Source organism: Pseudopodoces humilis, chromosome 1 (assembly GCF_049639895.1).
Source record: "Pseudopodoces humilis isolate 2021_Gansu_Grassland_sample_001 chromosome 1, ASM4963989v1, whole genome shotgun sequence".
NCBI classification, from domain to species: domain Eukaryota; kingdom Metazoa; phylum Chordata; class Aves; order Passeriformes; family Paridae; genus Pseudopodoces; species Pseudopodoces humilis.
In genome coordinates, this window is record NC_142200.1 from 48457298 (window position 1) to 48477503 (window position 20206).

The window sequence follows — 20206 nt, forward strand, 5'->3', positions numbered from 1 at the left end:
GCTCATACTGACTTTGTTTGGTTTAGAGAGCCATGCTAGCCGTTGTTGTTAACCAGATGTTTAAAAGAATGCTGAAAAGTGGGCCAGAAGTACCTGATGGTGTTCTGCTATGTTGAAATTCTTCTAAGGGGCCAATGGGAGCTGTGTAGGCAATTCTGACTAAATTTCAGAGGGAAACCTTGGGCCCCTCTAAGAGTTCCAGCTCTTGACTACTTGAAATATTTTAAGGCTGGGAAATGTGATGGCTCATGGGGAAGATCTGAAGATAAAAGGAAGAGACCAGAAGAGGGGCTGGGACAAGTGTTCTTTGCAGATCTTTGTGATGCAGCTCTTAGACATGACTGGTGACAAATTTTGATAGGGGAGGGCAAGGGCTTCTACCCTTACTTGGACTAGATGGACAAGGTTTTTGCTCAGTAATTCTAGTAGACTGAAATAAAGTAGGCTGTATTGCATTGAAATCTGAGTTCTGGGAGCCAGGTCTTTGTGAGATACTTTAACAGGTGGTTGGCTAAGATTTAGAAGTGATCCCTGTTGTATTGGGGTGTATTTTTGCCAACAGAATCTAAGTTACCTTTCAGAAAAGGACTTTGCCGTCAGAATGACTTATTACTGAAAAATGTGAAGACTTGCAGGTCACATTTCAACTTACTTGAATGTCAGTCGCCCACCCTTATCCTTCCAACAACAGTGAAATAAGAGACCTCCAGGGTAAAAAATTGGTTCTGGCTAATCTTTAAAAACAAACCAGTTGTCTGTTTGGGAGATTGGGGGAGGGCTTTAAGGAGCAGAAGAGTTGGTGAATTTAAGGATATCATTATGAGTAGAAAGAAGACTACAGTATTTCGACTGCTATTCTGTTTTTGCTGTGGCCTTTATCACTTTCTAGTGTCAAATACTCTGTTTTCTGGAGTGCTCTTTGGAATTCTTCTGAACTTGTGCCTTTCTTGAACCTTCGTGTTTAAAATCAAAGTGGCAAGCAGTAAACACTGGCTTACTTAGGACTGCATCAGTCATCCTAATATACTGTATCAATATAGAATTATTTTTAAAAATAATTTGGAAATAAAGCTGGAAAATAATTTTGAACATGGAGATGGCTGTATGCTCTGTCTTCAGGGAGTTGCAGGTGGGTACAGAAGAGCCTTGTGTAGTCAAATACACACTGTATTTGATACTTCTGAGCTATTTTTCCTGGGGTACCTATGTATGTATTGTTTGGTTGGGTTTTTTTTTTAATGACTAACTGTAAAATGGAAGTGCTCTTTTGTGTAACTATGAGGTTCATGTTGAGGGAAAAGTTGGTTAATAGACATGGTTTTGTGGAATAGGTGATTTATCTTAAGGGGTGCTACACACCCAGAGTGGACTGTCATCTTTGATAAATGTTTGGAAGATGCCTTGTCCTTTCCTGTTCTTGCAGGAAGGAACTTTATTGCAACACTCCTTACACCCGTGCTTCAAGCACTAGTGAAAGAAAAACAGCTTCACAAATACGTTTGCATTGTTTGATTTGAATTGCTCGACATTTTCCTCTTTTGTTTCCTTTTTTCAAAGCAGCTTGCTGTGCTGTGGGCTAAAGAAAAAGTGGGGCACTGAGATCATTAAAGGGCATTTTCAGAGATACTTACTCTTCATTACTTTATCCTTTAAAATAAAGAATGTCAGCAAGCTTAGAAGAAAAAAAACTTTGCTGGTTGAGCTGACCAGTTCTATAATTTCACTATAACAGCTGCAGTACTGAAAATGAGAATAGAATGAGGAAGAAAGCTGTTGCCATTCAGGTTAGCAGTTTTCATTGAAAGTAAAAGCCTGTGGTCTCTCTGTTTTCATTTACTATTATGCCATGCAAAGTGGTTTTAGTGTAAATGACCACCAAAGTCCTGCTCATGTGATGAGCACTGCATTTCCATTTTGCTGACTGACCTAACCTGGGAACTTCACTGGTGACCAATTTTGCTTGAGGCCAATTATATACTTCTTAAATTATTATTTGTGTTAAGGTAACACCTAGAAGTTGGGCTGTACTTGTAAGTGAGATGGCTGTGGCTGAGTAGCACCTGACACCACACCATGTAAAAGCTTTTCCCTACCCTGAGGTGTTACTTAACTTGAAGAAGAAAATGACTCATATTGACTACCCACTAAAATGTATCAAAAGGGAGTTTCTGCTTTCCTGTAATCTAGCACTGATAGTTTTGGTGCTGGCTATTGAAGTTTACCTAAAGCTATTCCTTCTGACTATAAACCTGAAGTGACTTTTATCTAAAGTTATCAAAGGTAGGTAGATGTAGGGCATTGGGTGGAGCTAGGATCCTGAGCTAGGCAGGAGTCCTAGTAATAAACCAAAGGCTTCATGTGCTGCTTCATGACCCCTGGTAGAGCAAACATAAAGATTTGTTTGTGAAACTTGTTTTACCATGGAAAAGGAAAAAAAAAACAAAGAAGCAATGAGACAACATGGGTGGTTTTGCTGTTCTTGCAGCAATGATACACCTCAGTGCAAAGCAGTTTTGTCAAAACCCAGCCTCTGAAAATACACACTTTGGCTGCTCTGAAGCTGAAGGGAAGGCATTTCTGTGTGTTGCTGGAGACTGTGTGGCCAGCCAGGGCGTCAGCGAGCTAAGAGGTATGACAAATTCATGCCAGGGAAAACAGCTCACACGCAGACTTCATCAACCTTGTTTTCATGGCTTTTGTGTCTTGTAAACAAGTTGTGGCAGCTGCATGTGATAAATCTCTGCGCAAAGCAAAAATAATTACAATAGGGAGGGAATCTTGAGGCTGGCGTCGCAGGCTGCGTGCAGGGAGGGGGTGGTGTCTCGCTGCCTGTTGCTGGGGGGGTTTGTGGTATCCCACATGTCTCCCAGCTTGTGCCATGAGGTCAGCGTACATGGCTGTAAAACCGTTGGAGCTGCAACAGCTGGCCTCGTGTTATGGGGGAGGGAATGGGGCGAGGAGAGCTGGAAGCCGGGTGAACTTGCATGGTTTCACCCTCCCGGGCGATGCCAACAGCAGGATCCTGCTGCCCAGGCAGAGCGGGGGGCGTGCGATAACTTCACCGGAGAAGGGGAAGCGGGAGAAAGTAAGCAGCAACCAAGGAGAGAGAGTGTGTGGTGGGGAATCAAGTTTTCCCCTTGGAGATGAGGTAAGGCTGCAGCGGGAAGCCCAGCCCACAGAAGGTGCAGTGCAGCTGGGAGTCCAGGTGCGCTGTGACCCTGTTTAGTGTCACTTTTACACCTACGCTATTTAGGCCACTTGCAGTTAACTGTGTCCTGCCTGTCAAAGTCTGTTTTCATTTACCATTTTTCTTCAAGCACTCATGCAGGGCTTTTTTGGTAACCCTTGGAGTACTTCATATTCTCTTCAAAACATTTAGTTTTGGTTTGGTTTTTGGTTGGTTTTTTTTTGTTTTTTTTTGTTTGTTTTTTTGGTTTTTTTTTTTCCCTTTCTTTCCCTACTTGGCATCTTGCAATTGTCAACTTCCTGCCTGGCTTTTTTCCAGTAGGATTACTGGCACAAATACAGCTCATGTTCACTTTTCAGGACATTATTGTTTTAAAGTCTCCTGTTCACCAACTGCCAGAGTTGTTACATCTCTATCCTGTTTCGCTGGTTCAGCAGGCTCTTCTCCCATGAGTTCCAGTGTTCAGACTGAAGGAGAAGAGATTAGATTAGCCACTCACTCTAGCAAAATGTCACTTAGAGCTGTTGCTGTTCCAGACATGATAATTGTACCCATGTGTGCTGTATGCGGTTCAGTGTCTATTCTGGTCCCTGTCACGACAATGAGTGCCTGCAGTTCTGCACACACAGAAAGAAAACCATGTAAACGGTGCTAGCTATGCTACAAAGTAAAAACTCAGGCAGCTTTCTCCATCTGTATTTTGCATGCGCTCCTGCTGACAGCTCAAAGCCATTTTGCACACCTTTCCCTTCGAAACTGGCTTTATTTGCCTTTGAACTCCTTTTTCTTTCTGAAGCTGAGGTGTCAGGTCTGGGACTACAGCTGGCAGGAATCTCAAGTCCTGCTACACAGGTTTGCAGAGCAGGGTAGCTTTCACCAACAGGTTGACTTCACAGCCCTTTGTAGCTCTGCAGAACTGCTTCATTGTGCAACATGAATCACAGTCCCTGAAGCTGATGCAGCCATGAATAAGTCGCATCTGCCTCCCAGTTAATCCGTGTTCCACTGGATAGCAGGGTTTCTGCCAAATTCCATGTGTTTCTACTGACAAAGTGTTGATCTTTCAGCTGCTTACACAATGTGTAATAAACCTGTAAAAATGCACAGAGGTAAGAGTGCTTTGAATTAGTGACTTAACTGGGGGGAGGAGGGGGGGCACAGGTGGCAGACTGTGAGTTGAATGAGTGCAGCTGACAACCATCTAACCCTGTTTATTCTTGGACAGCTTCCCTGGGACCACAGACCAGGGCTGTGGCTGCTTTCTCTAATTGCAGCCTAGGCAGTGCCTGCCCTGGGCACCAAGCCCTATCTCTAGGTGTGTAACAACATGACCCTCTCAGAGTGAAGAACCCTTGTCTGGACATATTAAAGCCTGCACGTGGTTTTTGTTATGAGCCTTTCATCACATCATTTAGCTGACCATGAAGAGGATTGACCTGACTATGGTGACAGCGGGTCAGTCCCAGAGCTGGGGGTTTTGCAGTACATGTATCTACGTTTACCTGGCTTCTCTGTGTCTTTCCATCTCTGCAGTATTGCCACACTGGTGGGGCAATAATACCCTAGAGCTCCTCCATCAGTGACATTTCACAAGGTGGTAGGACTCACCTTCTTTTTGAGACTATTCATGTTTATATGTAGTAGTACAGAAATAATTACCAGTTGTGAGGCCTGTAGTTTTACTAGTATGGTATTCTGTAAGTGTACGGAGAATGTTTGGTCCTGCCCCTGAAGTCCCTACAGCCTGATAGCTCTGTGGGAAATCATGTGTCACACCGTACCTGCTTCTGCTTCCTCCCCAAAACCAGTTAGGGCCTGAGTTGCTTCCATTAGGGATAAACCATTTGGTTTCTTTAACTTATATGTCCTATCTAGTTTCAGCATAAAACAAGTTTTCTTCCCTACCTCAACTTTTCTTCTGGTGTTCTAGCTCTTTTGCAGGAGCAAAATTGTTTTTTTGTTTATTGGCAAATAAATTTTAGTGCTTAGCTGAGGGCTTTTGGCCTTTAGAAGCCTCTCCTGTAGAAGCTGTTGATGGAGAAGATAGTCTTGATCATAATTTGCCATCAGCTTATAGATTTTACTGAGATGCAATTTTGTGTGTGTGTGTGTATATATCTATACCCTACATATATATATATTCTAGTAAGTAATACATACATGCGTATTTGTCCTGGTACTTATAGAAAAAAATAAAATCACATTCTTGAGAAGAATGTGATGCCCCTGAGCTTGCTTTTATGAATTCATATATCTTGTCTTGGAAGTTGTTCTGGATAGAAAACACATAACTGATGGTAAGGATCTCAACAGTTTTGTAATTTTCCTGAGTAAGCATTCAGCTGTTTTGCCAGAGCCTGTAATTTCACTTCCTTTTCTAGCCTGCAATGTTCTGATTGCTTGACCTTGTGTCCAATGTTTTATTTTCTTTTGTACTTCTAGTCTCATTCCTTGTTTGAACTCTTCCCTCTATCATTTCTCTGTTTGACTTGAGAGTGCTTACACAGTATCATGCATAGTCCATTTAACTAGGTTAGAGATATTTTGACTAGTTTTTTTGTACTGTTTTGAAAGGCATCTGATCTCTGCTACTCCACTACACTAACCACAACAGCAAATCTTGCTCTGATGCAAACAGATCAACTTCTGTTCATGACAGAAAGCACATCTTCCCTGTGTAGATAGCTCAGCTTTTTTCTAACTTCTGCTTTCTGTGTTGTGACAGGGGTAAGGCAAAGAAAGAAGTAATTAATAATAAAATCCATTTGGCATTTTCAAAAATGGAGTTTTTTAGTTTTGAGTCAGTGGCATTGCTGGTTTCAGCATGCTTTCAGAGTCCTGGTTCTGTTGCCACGAACCTTCTCCTGGTGAGGTATGAAGCAAACATTCCTCTGCCAACCTGAACAAAAAGGTTAGTTCAGGTTATTGTATTAAACGCTGCTTAGGCAGTTGCTTCTGTAACTCATTCTTCATGTTAAATTCAGCTGGCTTGCATTCAGCCAAGGTATTTCCAGTGATGTGCTGCCAGCTTTCTCCAAAGGCCTCCTCAAAAGTCTTTTCTTCCTTAGCTGGTGATATGTGGAAAAAAACCTCCTGTAAATATCTCGGTTTAGTGTTATAGATTTGCATCTGCAAAGTACATACTGTCTGCTGTAAAATAGTCAGTCCTTCCATCTCCCTTCCCCTACCAAACCTACCTTGACCCCTGCTACTGTGTCCATGATACCTGGGGCAGAGAGGAATGTCCCAGTCACCCTCTGAAGGGAGAGTGACATCCCTTACCATCTCTTTGGACCCTCAGAGGAGGTGGTGGGAATGCAGACATACAGGTCTCTCTCCCTGGGAGAGTCCTGCAACACCTTCCTCCTTCACCTGCATGTGATCGAGGGGTGCTGCTGGCCTTGGGGAGGGCAGCATGTGATATCCCAGCTGGGTATTGTGTCAACAGCCAGCACCACTCTCTGAGCTTGCTCTGACGGGGCAGTGTGAGTTTAAGTGAGCAGGAGGCATGAAAGGAGTTGTGGGGGCTGCGTCAATTTCTCTCATGCTTACACTGATAAGCAACAGGTATTTCCTCTGTGAAAAATTTAATTTCCTTTCCTTTTGAAATGCAGTGATGCAGAAGCTCAGGTTTCCTTCCACGGGGTCAGAAGAGCAAGGAGGGCTGCATGGACCAGCTGATGCCTGTGTTGGCCAGACTCTCCCCATCTGGCAGAAGTGACTCATTGGTGGCATGACCCAGGCGCTCTCTGAGGCTTGTTGAACTCAGAGGGAGTTTGACTTCAGATCCTCTACTTCCTCGAAGATTTGCCTTTAGTCCTTGCCTTACCCCAGCCCTCATCTGCATTTGCTAACCAGCCTGGGCTGAAGTGGTGTTCCCCGGCTGCCTTCCCGGTGCCAGTGGCTCCCTTGTTTTAGGGCGTGGGGAGCTGCCATCGCAGAGCTTAAGCTGCTGCCTCCACCTGGGGCTCATTACGTGCTGCTTCCTCTCCAGCTGCCAGGGGCCTGGACAGAGAGCAGGGAAATTGCACGCAAGGCACTTGTAAAACCCTCAGCCCTGTCTGCCACTGAAGGAAGAGCTGGCTGAGCCTCCCTCCCTGCAGGACGGGCTTCCTGCCCTAGGAAATCCCCTGCTGTAAGGCAGCCCAGGAGATCCACCTTGGGGATCTCAAACTGTGGCCAGTCAGCACTGGCTGGGTACAGAATTAGAGCCATGGGTTTTTAGAAAACCCTAATAAAACCTTCTGATTATACATAAGAAAAGAAAAGTGATCCTGCCTGCTTCCCAGCTCTGTGGTTTGCCTAAACTTACTTCCCTGGAATACATTGGAGTTTGATCTCTGAGAAATGATATCTAAAAAGCCCACATGTCAAAACTTAACTGTTCCAGCGATAGGATCATAATCTGCCTTTGATCCTGTGAATTGCTGAACCACAACTCTATTCGTTGCCCAAGGACTGCAGGAAATGTACACAGGGTTATGCAAATCTCTAGGAGAGGGAATGTTTTGCAGGGAGGGGGGAAGATGGCTCATGCTGCCACTGTCAGTCTCTGGATTGCAGCTGAATAGTTTGGCAGTCCCTGTGCTCTCCTGTGTGGCCCTGCTGCCAGTTCCCACGGCTCCTACCCCTCTCTGCTCACCGTCCAGTTGTGCAAGTCTGGAGCGGCAGGCTTTTTTCAGCTCTCCCCCTGCGTGTGCCGGTGGCACTTACAGGCAGAGTCTGCAAGCTCGGTCCTTGGTCTGCATTTTTCTCCAAGCCACCACTGTGAGTCCAGTGTTCATGTTTCGCCTCTAAATCCCCACAACTTTTGCCAGTTGGGGATGTTTGCATGGGGTGGGTCAACCTGATGGTAAGATGCACAAAACAATTTCTTTGGGAACTTTGAGGGGAGCTAAGCCTGCACCAGAGCAGCAACACAACTGGGACATGGCCAGCAGATGGGGAGCTGTCAGGCAGGACTTTAATTTTGTGTAAAATGTGAATTTTCCTCTTTCCCAGGCTTGCAAAGGAATAGTCAAACCCTTGTAAAAACGCAGGTTGGATGTAGTGTGGGAGCACATCCATCATCAACACAACATTCAAAACAAGAGTGCTTGACATCCTAACCATGGCTCAGGGTAACAGATCCTGATAAAAAAAAATAATAAAATAGAGGTCCTTTGATACCTTCTCTATTATTTTTTATTTTTTTCTTTTATTTTTACTTTGGGTACGTAAGCTAAGTGGCATGACACTGGACTTTGGTACTTCACCCAATTTACTTTAATTTGCATGTTGAAGAAAGATATCAAAAGGGCAGGATGAAGCCACCTTTGCCCAGCTGCCCTGGTAGGGCTCCCCTGGCAGCCATGCCGTGGTGTTGTGCTGTGCTGGGGACGGCTGTGCTGTGCCCAGAACATAGCCCAGCCTTTTCCATAAGCTGCGTATGCCGCACAGGTACAGGGGCTGCACACACCCCAGTGTGGGGCAGTGCTGCATCAGCTGGGCAGGAGCTTGTTTTGCTGTTTCTGTTTGGTTTTTTCACCTCGGTGATAATTCTTGCCCAATGCGCGATCTCTGCTCTGTGTACTTTACTACTCCTTGTGATAATCAAAATCCGGCCCTGAACTTTTTCACTACAAAGGAAACAAGAACTTTGCCCTGCTGGCTGTTAACAGGGCACTCTGCGATGCCGCAGCCTCTTCTCACGTGCAAAAAGCCCTAAAGTCTGAGGAAATCAGGCTTACGCTGATGACAGAACGCCTATTGTTTTTTCACCGGTGAGGGTGGAGATCAGCTACTTTGACATGGACATGAGGTTTCTGGTGTCAGACTCCTCTTAAAAAAGGAGCAGGCACCCAACCAGTTCGGGCGAAAAAACCCTTTAAACACCAGGACCGCCAATAACGGCTCAAAGTGCAACCTGTGGCGGGTTCAAAGCGCTGACACATTAACCAGACCTTGGGCCACCGTCTGTAGTTGCCGCTGGGTGCCCACACCGTGGCTGCCGGGAGCGGGGAATGAGGGTGGCCCTGTCATTACCCGAGCGGAGAAAGGGCGCAGCGGTGTTTGCACAGTGCGGACGGAAGCGCTGGTGGCGGCCCTGAGGTGTTGGGTGTGCGGCAGTGGGGCAGCGATGACAAGGTACGAGCTTCCCTGTGCAGGAACAGGGAGAGGCTGAGCGCTCGCATCTCAACCTCCAGCTCTTGGTGAAGGGCTCTGATGAACACCGAAATGATGTTGGTGGTGGTGGCGTGAGGCTGTCCTTCCACGTCCACTCTTTTGTTTGCAGGTGTAACCTGCCTCAGGTGAAACCCCTGGCTCCAAGCCTCCCCCTGACCCCAAAAGAGGTAAGGCTTGTGGGAAGAACAAATATCATTTATGAAATTGCAACAGGTGCAACAGCAGGAGAAAAGGACAATGCTAGAGCTGCTTCTGCGCCCATGCCTCAGATGGCTTGGAGTTGGGTGGTGCTTTGGTGGTGTTTTCTTTTTAACAGTGGTGAGTGAGGTGTCCTGGAGATCAGATGAGGAGATATGAGGAGCCAGAAAGCATTTCTGAGCATTCAAGTTTTGTAATCATGTTACTGCTCCCTGAGCTCAGCTGACACAGGAGACAGGTAAACATCTCCCACTGCTCAGGTAGGTGACAGTGTATAAATCTTCAGAACACCCTGAGGAATAACAAGTCTTTTGTAACTTTGCCTTTGAACTCTGAAGGAGTTATGCTTGCATGATGGATGGCAGCGGTGCCCAGCCATATTGTGAGGCATAGCACAGCTCCCTTGCAGAGGTTTTATCCTCAGCTGGAGGGAGGGTACAGCAAGCCGTATGTCAGTGCTGACCCTTGCAGCTGTAGAAACTTGTCATTTCCTTTCCAAACACCAGCAGTTGGCCTTGGGCCAAAAGCGATTCCTGTAGTGTCTGTTCCTGCTATATACATGTGTAATGTTAACTTACCTGATTCCCGATGTGGGTTTCTCCACAACCACTGCCACATAGCTGTGTCTTGTCAGTGCGGTGGTTTTGGGAGCAGCTTCTTCCATTATCAAGCCTTAGAGTGAGTTTACCTGAGAGTGTGTCCCTGTTCAGGGGAGCAAAGCAGTGCTTTGCTCTGCTTGTGCTGAATCATTGTTACCTAGCAAGTTTGAGAACGTGAAATCATATGTTATTGTGGCATATTACAGCTTCAGAAAATGTATTGGATTCTGAGTTTATATCAAAAGACTAATTCTTGATTGAGGTGATAAAATATCTAGGTCTAGAACTTTGCCTTCACAGCTCTTTGTAAAATAATTACTTTAGTAGTAGTGGCAAAAGAAAGGACATGCTCATTTATGATGCTTTAAATCAGACAAATCATTTCTGAAGACAAACAACAAAACTGTAGCAAAGCGCTCTGTTGCAGGGCTCCTTCTCAGATTGTAAACACTGCAAGACAGAAACCATCAATATTTACACAGTGCTCAGCCCAGCACAGTGCAGCTTCTCTGGCTGGGCCTTTGGAGGCACTAATAGGAATATTAAATCATGCTGAATACCTTCTTGCAATATTTACAGTTTAACGATAACCACGCGTGTATGTGCCGAATACTGTGGATTGTGACCATGCAGGGCCAGAACCAGAAAACCTGCGATGAGGCCAAGCCTTGTGATATCTTCCCCCTGCTCATCACACGTGTGCTGCAGTGGCTGGGACCCTTTCTGGTGCTCCCAATATTCATCAAAAGCAACTTAGAAGGAATGATGTGAGAGTAAGTGTGTTACTGTGTGAGCTGTCACCAGTTGTGCCAAGGACTGTAGATTGAAAAGTCAGGGTGGGAAAAAAAAGCATAAAAAATACTACTGCTATGTTGCCCTGTGGGCTCACAGAAATGTGACACAGAGAAGAATTAGCCTTTTGCGGTTTCATGTTTCCCTGACCTTTTAAGAGAGGAAGAAAAAAACAGATCCAACTTCTGCTCCCAGTTACAATGCTGAAAGTCCAGAGCAAATGTAATACATTGGCTTCTGAGGTGTGAGAGCAGTTTCATGTTGTCTATTGAAAAGCAGTGAGAGAGCTGAGGTATAAAGATAGTTTAACAAAAGCTGCGTGAGTTCAAAGATAAACCTCCATCCCAAGCGAGTGTAATTATTGGTGTTTGAGTGTAATTTTGGTGTTTAAGGAGATCCATTCAATCTGCTCTGGTGGGGATTTATGTCTAGGTGTCAAGTGTGAGGTAAAGCAGAAAACATGAGAGCACAATGCCCTTGTCCATGTGAGCGAGGGGTGTGCCACAAGGGAGGGCTCCTGGGCACCAGCACTGCAGCTGACAGCCCCTGGCAGTGGCACTACTGCTGATGCATGTGGCAGGGGTGCTGTGGCAGCACCTGCAGTCACACCACTTGACACTTGGGAAGGTCTTGAACCGTTAGCATTAAGCTCAGACGTGCTACTTGATATGAAAACAGTTCCAGTTAAAAGTAATTTCAGAATTGTTATTTTTGCTTATGCAAGTGTTGACAAACAAAATCTGCTTGGATTATACTTAAATGACAAACTCTGCGTGCTTCAACAGGTTTTCTTTGTTTTGGCTTGGTTTCTTTGTTTTATTTCCTACCTTCCACTAAAATAATTTTTTATCTCAGAGAGAGAAAATACAGGAGGTGGGCTGCTTCCTACCTGACTTCCCAGCATTGCCTGGCAGAAGCTGGTAGACATGAATCATCACAATGAATGCAATACTGCACGCAAGTAGCTTTTCTTACAAGCACAAGGTTGTTAAGCAAAGGATGAGAAACACGTGGAGTACACTGCAGTTTGCTAATGTATGGCTGGGTTCCCAGGTCTGTGTACATTCTTGCAGACAGGCTGCAGTTGTCATGATGCTATTGCCAGGAAAGATGTCAACAAAAGGAGACCTCTTGTCAGTTAAAGCATTAGGTTAGTAATACAAAAGAGTACTTTATGGAGTCTTTCAGATCGATACACACCATCTGGTTGTCAAAGATGTTTTTCTCTTATGTATAGTCATACAGCCTCTTTGATGTAAGTCACTGCTTTTTAAATGTTTTTTAAATAACAGCAATATTTACTATGTGGTGAATTGGAGCAATGAGCAAGATCATAGGATCCTCTTGCAGAGGGTCATGACTTAAAATTTGTGTGTTTTAGGCAAAGCGTTTCTGGATTCACTTGAAGACTGACACATGGACATGTTTCCATTGAAGTTGCTACAGGTTTGTCTTTATGTATGCCTCCACTAAATTTTATAGCTGGCAATTAGTCTGGGATGAAGTCTGGTTTCTCTCCCAGCACTGCAAATGCAATTGTGTAACTTCACTAGAATTCCAAGCCTTGTTCTTATGCTGGATTAAAACAGTAGATAGCGAGATGAAAAGAGAAGTCACCCTTTCAAACTCCTCTTTCCCACTGTGACAGCTTACTTCATGGAAGCAGCAGCCATCTGCCCTGGATTACTTTTGGTTTGTGTTTAACGAACACCACATTCCCCTAGAGTTGCCACTGCTCCAACAGCAATACCCTGCCCTGTGCAAAGTCTACTGTTGCCCAGGGGCTTGTTGCCCTGCCCTCATCTGGCACCATGATACTGTCCATGCTACCTCTGAGGAGTGTGGAAATTGTAGAATAGCGGTCATGGTGGCACTGATGCACTGGGAAGGGATGTCACATATTTAAAATCTATTTACTGGAACGTTGCTCCAAGGTGGGAAGGGATTTCCCCCTTCAGCTGTTGCTACAGGTATGATTGTCCCACAGCATGGCACAATGCCATCTCAGTTTTAGTGCATCATCTATGAGCTGTCTGGCCCATATGATTTTTTTCCCCTTTTCTTGTCAATTATTGACTGGAGAGATGAAGAATGACACATGCTTAAGTGCATCAGTTATCTCAATTTCTTCCACCTTAGGCTTAGCTTAGCCAAGATTTACCAGAACAGTCTACAAAATGAAGAAGTTTCAGGTTTATTTTTTTTTTCTCAGGTGATAGGAGCTTTCTTCAGAAGACCGACAAAAGGACTGGAGCACAGTGAGTTATTATTACAACCACTTATTAAAAAGACAGAAGAACATGCTGTAAGACAACAAATAATATAATCTGACTTGTGCAATGCAGTAACTTCTCAGTGCTACCAAAAACATCAGGGACGAATACAGTCCTGAACGCACACTCACAAAGCCATTCCAGATTGCAACTGTGAGCACCCATATGAGTTCAACAGAAAAAGGTAGGATATAGTACTTTAAGCACATGACTTTGATAATTCTTTAGTTTGAAGCCAGGGATAAGTGATAGGCTGGACATTCCCGCCAGGGAAATAGGCTAGTTACATCAGAATGGGTTAAGCTTTGCTATTCAACATCTCAGCTCCCTAGTTACCATCTCCAAACTAAGGTGTTTGCCTCAGCACATGGTTGTTTACACAGTGACTTATCTTACCTTGGTGAGATATTTGATACCCATAAAACATCCATCACACTGTGTCCTACTGCTTTTCTTTAACTCAAGGCAAGGCCCATCCCTCTTCCAAACGTTTGACAGCTTTGAAATATGGCAGTGTTGGCATTGGTGTAGCTCAGGGGCCGTGCAGTGGTTGCTTTCTCCAGAGGCTCTGAAACACCTCAGTACTTCCCCCTCTTTGAATAGAGGTGGCAAAATCCATAATTTGTTTCCATTCTGCTTGGCTGGAAATGAAGAAAAGTTTGGCACCCTGTCATGGAGATAGTTAAGTGAAGAGTCAATACAATGAAGGCCTTTGCACCAGAAGTAGCCCATAATAGGTGGTGGCAATGTCACAGCTCTGCTTGTTTTTTAATATGGCCTTTTTTTTTTTTTTTTTTTTTTTTCCTCTTTCATGTGTGGTTTTTTTTCCCTCTGGGTGGAGTGGAGCTGGGGAGGTGATGACTTACCTGCCACAGCTCAGTAGATCGCAATCTGGAACTGGCAGAGTGTTAACACAATGCCCCAGCAGAGCTTTTCTGTCTCTAATTTCAATTATTATGTTGTTACTGGATCAGTGAAGAGAAGCATGAAAAACACAATTACCAGGAAGCCCTGTTCCTCTGCTTGCCCCTTTGTCTCACTGCGAATGGGGCATGTGACTCACGGAGCAATAGAGGACCGGCTGTAATCTCACGCACTACCGAGAAGGGTGCTGTCCGCCGATGGGATCCAAGCGTGGGAAAGCCTGACTGCTGGCTGGAAGGGCCAGTCACGTCATGTTTTGCAGCTGGCATCCAAATGCATCCTGATGAATCGAGTGAGAGCAGTTACCTTCTCCTGCCACGACGGTGGCTGAGCAGCCGTGCAGAAGAGGGGCTGTAAAAACCTCCCCGCATGCAAAAGCACAGGCAAGGGATGATGTTGTGAATGAGCTTACAGTGACAGCACAGCAATGTTTTATAGGCAATGTTTTACTGGCATAACATCAGACTAAAGGGAGAGGGGATGGATATCTTTGAGTTGTGAATGCTGGTCCCGGGTTTGCTCAGTGCGGGACCATGGTTAGTGGGCCTGATCCGACCCCGTTATGCGATGCATAGTGGGAATAGAGAAATCCACTTGCTCTCTGCACTCCAAATCATGTATAAAGCTATGACCTCAACAACAAACACCAGTACCAGCAGAGCAGCCAATATTTTTATCATTAATTGCTATCAAAAATGTCAGCTCATAGTCATCAGATTTGATAGGTGAGCATGCTCCAAACTGATGGCTGAAGTGAATTATTTGCCTATTGCGTGATGCAAAAACAATGTCTTGCAGGAGAGAACAGACATTGGCAAACAAACTGACAAGAAGATATACTTGTGGGGAAGGCTTCTGATTTGATCTGGAAGGAAACATTGAGTATAAATAGGGAGAAAGTTTACCTGAATGAAAGGCGGGGTTCAGTCATGGCTTGGACTTCCTTGCTCTGCTGGAGAACAGTGTGAAACCTACCTGCTATTTTACTCCCTCTGAGCTGTTCTCATTACAAAAAGGTACCAGACACCTCAGAAAGTTTTTAAAGTAATAAAGCATTTTCTCCCCCCCATCCCTGGTACATCAAATTTATCAGTGACTAATGAGCACATAAATTGCAGGATGTGAAGAAAAATCCCTTCATCTTTCAGAATTTTCCCTGCCTATGGAACTGCAGCACAAATCTTTCTGGTCTTTCTGTGCTGAGGGTCTAGGCATGGGCAGACAGTACACGGTACAGCACTGGCACACTATTAATATAACTACTAGGTGCTACAAAGTGAATCAGAACCTGTTTAAATACTGGTATAACCATGCAGAATATCATCCAGGACATGTTCCTGTGGGATTTGGTGACTGTCTTTATTTCACATAGCGGGAAAAACCCCATCTGGAAGCAGGATTCCAGCGAAGGGAAAGTTAGCTATGCCTGCCAGGGATCTCTTTTGCCCCCAAAAATTCAGACATCATGGGACATAAGCAGAAAATGAAAGGGAACCAGCGAGGGGAAAACCAAACAGGCTGGGGTCTTCTTGCCACTTCTTTTGAAGTCCCCAGTGTAACTCCTGGCATCTTCAGTGGGGTTTGGCTGGGGTCTGTGCAGAAGCGCCTTTGAAGATTTTGCTAAGGCTCAAGGCCTTGATCATGGCAACTTTTATGCCTGTGAGCAACTCTGTGCAGATGAGCACTTCCAGGGTGCTCAGCAGGATGCTTCGGATGAGACTTTGCAGGGCCGGTCTTAAGCAATGAGAGCTTAAGAGAAACATTCTGCTTGTCGTGCTTTTATCCTTGACCACATCAAATGAAATGCCTTGGCAGTTCTGGAAGAATGAATTTGCATTGAAAACCCACAGCTCTTACAAGCAGTGCATTAATTATTTTATTAATTTGCTCTTTTTACATTATGGGAAACATTCATCTATTTACATTTTCCTGTCCACACACAAACCAGATAGATAATCCTATGGAAACCCAAATCATTAAGCCATAAAAACACTCTCCTCTGTCTAAAGGCTTTCATATTTGTGTCTTGTTTCAAATCAAAAACATTTTTAAAATCACATTTGGGAATGCAGGTAGGCCAGTGATTTACATTCTACTTAAAATATGCATTTGACCATTTTCCTTAAAAAAAAACCAAAACAAAAAACCAAAACCCCCAATAAATTCACAAAGATACACTTCAAATTAAAGTGATAGTGCACATCAAAGCATTAAGGGAACACCAATAAATAAACTGAAATATATTACAAATAAATTATTTCTATTTACCTCTTCAAATATTAAAAATCTTTAATCCATTTCTTCATCTTTCTTTACAAAAAGATTATGAGAATTTTATGGAAACATCTGCAAAAAATATAATAAATACCTCTTTTTTTTTGTTTTTTAACTTTTGAAGCAGGAAACAAAACCAACCTTTTCTAAAATTTCTCCCAAGGAAAAAAAAAACAATAGTTTAGTCCCAAAGTGAAACAGAATATAGGCATTTTTAATATACACTGGGCAGTTTAGACTAAAAACAAATAGTTACAAATTATACTAAAACAGATGATGGAGCAAATATACTAGCATTAGTGTTGGTAAATGAGTCAAGTGGTCAACTAGTGGCATTTTATGGGCAGAATTATTTTATTTTGTATTTTCTGGTATTGGCTGTATTTTTAATATTCTGCTAAAAAACTAGGCAAACATTATAATAACCTCTCCAGTGCCAAATGAACTAACAAGCATTCAGCTAAGAATAAATTCATTTAAAATAGATACAAAAAATATTCTATGATATACAAATACAACGATTTGTAATGTACAAGACTAGATAGTCTTCACTTTTTTTCTTTTTTTAGGGGGGGACTTACTGGATATAAATTTCTGTAGCCACTTGTCAACCAAAGTCTTAACTCATCTTTCGTAAAACGTTCACAAAAACTAAGTAAGTCTGCGACACAGTTGTGAATGTGGACTCTCACCTAGGTACTGCTTCAAATACTTCAGTACAAATGAGTTCCAAATAATTAATACTTCCTATGACTATATATGCTCAAAAGTGGCAGTTGGCACTATTACATACTGCAAACACGGTGATGTTTTGTTGCTGCTAAAAGTTAAACGCAGTGTTTCAAAACTAGCAAATACACTGGTATTCAAACGCTTAGAGGGTCAAACCTTTTGAAGCTCCTGTAACACCAAGCACTCTAGAGTTACACTGGATTTCTGATTACTCTAGTTAAAAGTCTTTTATATATTAAATTATTAGCCCTTATCTTGTAAACCACAGCAGTAAATATTTGTGCCCTGTTTATAAAGACATAGCTCAGATATCGATGGCTTTGAGAGGTAGCAAATTCTCTAGTGGTTTTAGTATGCTCTCATGAAAATACTTGGTGCCAGAACCTATTACCTCTCCTATTTTCTCAAATAAAATTAAATTAGCACCTGGCTATGATGTCATAGGAAAAGAAGCTGTCTGGCATGGTCTCAATGAGTAGTTTTAGTAAGACCTTAACTTCTCGATGACGATTTTCAATGCCTTTTAAGTGCAAGCTGCAGAATCACGCCACACGTGCAGTGGGGTTTTTCACTGGTTGGACTGCCCATAGGCTGAGCAGCCGTGGGCACAGCCAGCCAGCAGTGGCGTGCAGCAAGGGCTGCCACCTGTGCCCCTCCATGGTGGGGCTGTCCCTGTGCTCACTGGGAGCAGAAAGCAGCCTGCCTTCCTCTCCCGCGTACCCCTGCCCTGGCAGACGGCGTGAAGAGCACGTAGGGAGCGGCAGAGGAGTCTGGAAAACATCACTGCAGGATACACATACTCTGAGGACTGCACAGCGCTCCTCTGCTCGCACCAGCCCTGTCACCCAGAGCAGCCCTGTCACCCAGAGCAGCCCTGTCACCCCAAGCAGCCCTGTCACCCCGAGCAGCCCTGTCACCCCGAGCAGCCCTGTCACCCCAAGCAGCCCACGCTAATTCTGCTGGCAGCAGCACGTACCAGTCCGGCACGCGTGTGCGCACTCACACACGCTCACACGCTCGCACACAACTCGCTTTCAGCAACATGCCTGACATAGCTTTCCTAATGTTGGCACAAGAGATTCCAGTAGCAGCGTGGTCGGCATCGTTCCTCATCAGGGGAGCTGGAGGACAGGCCCCTGCCCCAGCCAGAGGTGGCTGGAGGGGACAGACACACAGGAGCTGACCTTTCAGGCTCCTCTCCAGCCCTATTATCTGCCATTTCCGCCCACTATTAATGAGCTACTTAGGATGCATATTTTTCGTGATTGCAAAACAATGGCAGAAGCCAGGGTAGGAAGGCTTGTCGTGAAAAATATTAAGTTCATATTGATCCCATAACTTGTGAAAAATAGTCTATTGTTCTTGTTCAAGTGAGTACTTTATACTATTAAGAGGAGGCTGAATTAGAAATTTACTCCTAGATATGGACAGTTTGGTGATAAGCAGTCTGAACTGTAGCATACAACCAGCTGTGGATAGAGCAAAGCAAGCCTGGCCTGGAAAAGCATCAGAGGCTCCATGTACAGTAATTCACCTACAGGTGTCCGTGTGTGGCTGCATGGACGTATGAGATCAGATGGTCCCACCGAGATTAAGACATCAACAAAAACAAGCTTTTTTTTTTTTGCTTTTTTTTTTCTTTTTTTTTTTTAACCAATATAATCCATACAATACAATACAAGAGGAATTGACAATACAGTACAATTTTAAAAATTCTTAATACTTGGACAAGAAAATCCTTCTTTTATATTATCTCTTCAACTGTCATTGCTTCTTATCTCCTTCCTTTTTACTCTTTTATTGCCTTTCAAAATAGATTATTTCCCTGGAAGATCGAATTTACAATCTTCTGCTGATTGAAATGTTTAAGTAGTGACTGATGAAATAAAAATGAGGCAGTTTGTACAGCTGTGAGTGTGCGGGTATCTTTCCACAGGATCTTTTATATCCCTCGCCATCTCACCTGTGGGATATACTTCCACTTTTTCACCTGCCAGAGCTGTGGGGTTTCTTTTCGTCCCCCCCCTCCCCGCTCCCACCCCAGCTCCCTCCCCCTGTGTGACTCCTTAATTCAGGTGAAGATGTGATTTGGAGGTTTAGAATAAAGTGCGCCATCTGCTTTAAAAAAAACAGTAATAAAAAGAAGGGAATCCGAGTCATAGGTCCTTTCATCTTTTGTGAGGAAGACGGCAGAGTCTGAAAGGATCACCCTGCATGACTGAAAATACCAAAGTCCCCTACAGTTTGATATTGCTGTACACTGGGTAACAGACTAGCTTTAGGTCAACTAAAGATCATGAGTAAGTTAAATGGAGCATCTACTGTACAGGTGTGCGGGTGTGTGGAAGTCTGAGTGCTGCGTTTATTTGTCCCAAACAGAAAAGAAAAAAGGATCGTGCTTGTTTACATGAGGCAAAGTGGCAGCATCAGTACATGTGACAAAGCATCGTGATGACATGGGCGAACCTTCAGAAAGCAAGGGTGATTAGAGGACATCTCTCGGAGGACCGACAACTACGCCACGGCAGTGGAGTTCACTGGGAGCATCAGGGCAGCTGCGTACAGAGAGAGGGGAGGGGGAGAGGAGGGGGAGAGAGCGAGAGAGAGGAGGAGGAGGAGGAGGAGGTACAAATACTTCGTGGTGACCTTGAGCAGGAGCCTAGAGGGGCAGATTATACATGAGGCTTGTCTTGCCAGAGAGAGTCCTCCCGGTTGGATCCCTTCATAGCCTGGTCTGGGCTTCGGGGATGTATATCTCAATGCTTTCGGCGCTCTCGGTAGCTGAGTTCTGGCGGACCGATGCAGCGCGCTTGGCAGCCATCAGCCGTTTCCGGGCCTCTTGACGCTGCGAGCTTTCCAGAGAGCGTTCTCGTATGAGTGGCACCTGACCTTTCGATGGCTTCTTTGGCACTGGAGGAGGGACCCTTCTCTCCTGATCAAAGCAGAAGGTTAATGGCATTATACAGCTTCTCAGGGAAAGGCGGGAAAAACTAGGATATATCAGTAGTTAGAACACACATTTTACCTAAGGTTTGTTAGCTCTTATCTGCCTTTCTGTCTTC

The 20206-nt window shown here is 44.3% G+C and overlaps 2 protein-coding genes and 1 long non-coding RNA gene across 8 annotated transcripts in view; 2 read left to right on the forward strand and 1 right to left on the reverse strand.

The window, feature by feature from the left end:
- Positions 1–4509: 4509 nt before the first annotated feature.
- On the forward strand, positions 4510–7455 carry LOC148185091 (uncharacterized). Its single transcript, XR_015773857.1, has 2 exons — positions 4510–4642; positions 6802–7455. It is a non-coding gene; the product is annotated as an uncharacterized LOC148185091 (long non-coding RNA).
- Positions 7456–8615: 1160 nt separating this feature from the next.
- On the forward strand, positions 8616–15207 carry LOC148185092 (uncharacterized). Its single transcript, XM_088068990.1, has 7 exons — positions 8616–8626; positions 9149–9313; positions 9462–9519; positions 10729–10922; positions 12323–12387; positions 13154–13398; positions 14056–15207. The coding sequence occupies exons 1-4, from the start codon at positions 8616–8618 to the stop codon at positions 10918–10920; spliced, it is 426 nt and encodes a 141-aa protein (XP_087925116.1). The 3' UTR covers positions 10921–10922; positions 12323–12387; positions 13154–13398; positions 14056–15207.
- A 784-nt stretch (positions 15208–15991) lies between these two features.
- The window catches only part of DLGAP1 (DLG associated protein 1), a 403326-nt gene continuing 399111 nt past the window's right edge, over positions 15992–20206 (reverse strand). For all 6 annotated transcript variants that reach the window (XM_088054765.1, XM_088054779.1, XM_088054756.1 and 3 more), the window contains one exon: positions 15992–20076. In XM_088054765.1, the coding sequence (XP_087910891.1) occupies positions 19867–20076 (210 nt within the window). In that variant the 3' untranslated portion in view covers positions 15992–19866. The remainder of the gene's footprint in view (positions 20077–20206) is intronic.

Bases quoted from the DNA above. Each gene is read 5' to 3' on its own strand.
- LOC148185092 (XM_088068990.1), top strand. The intron at 9,314-9,461 runs GTACGAGCTTCC...TTTTGTTTGCAG, and splicing joins AGTGGGGCAGCGATGACAAG to GTGTAACCTGCCTCAGGTGA. The intron at 9,520-10,728 runs GTAAGGCTTGTG...CAATATTTACAG, and splicing joins TCCCCCTGACCCCAAAAGAG to TTTAACGATAACCACGCGTG.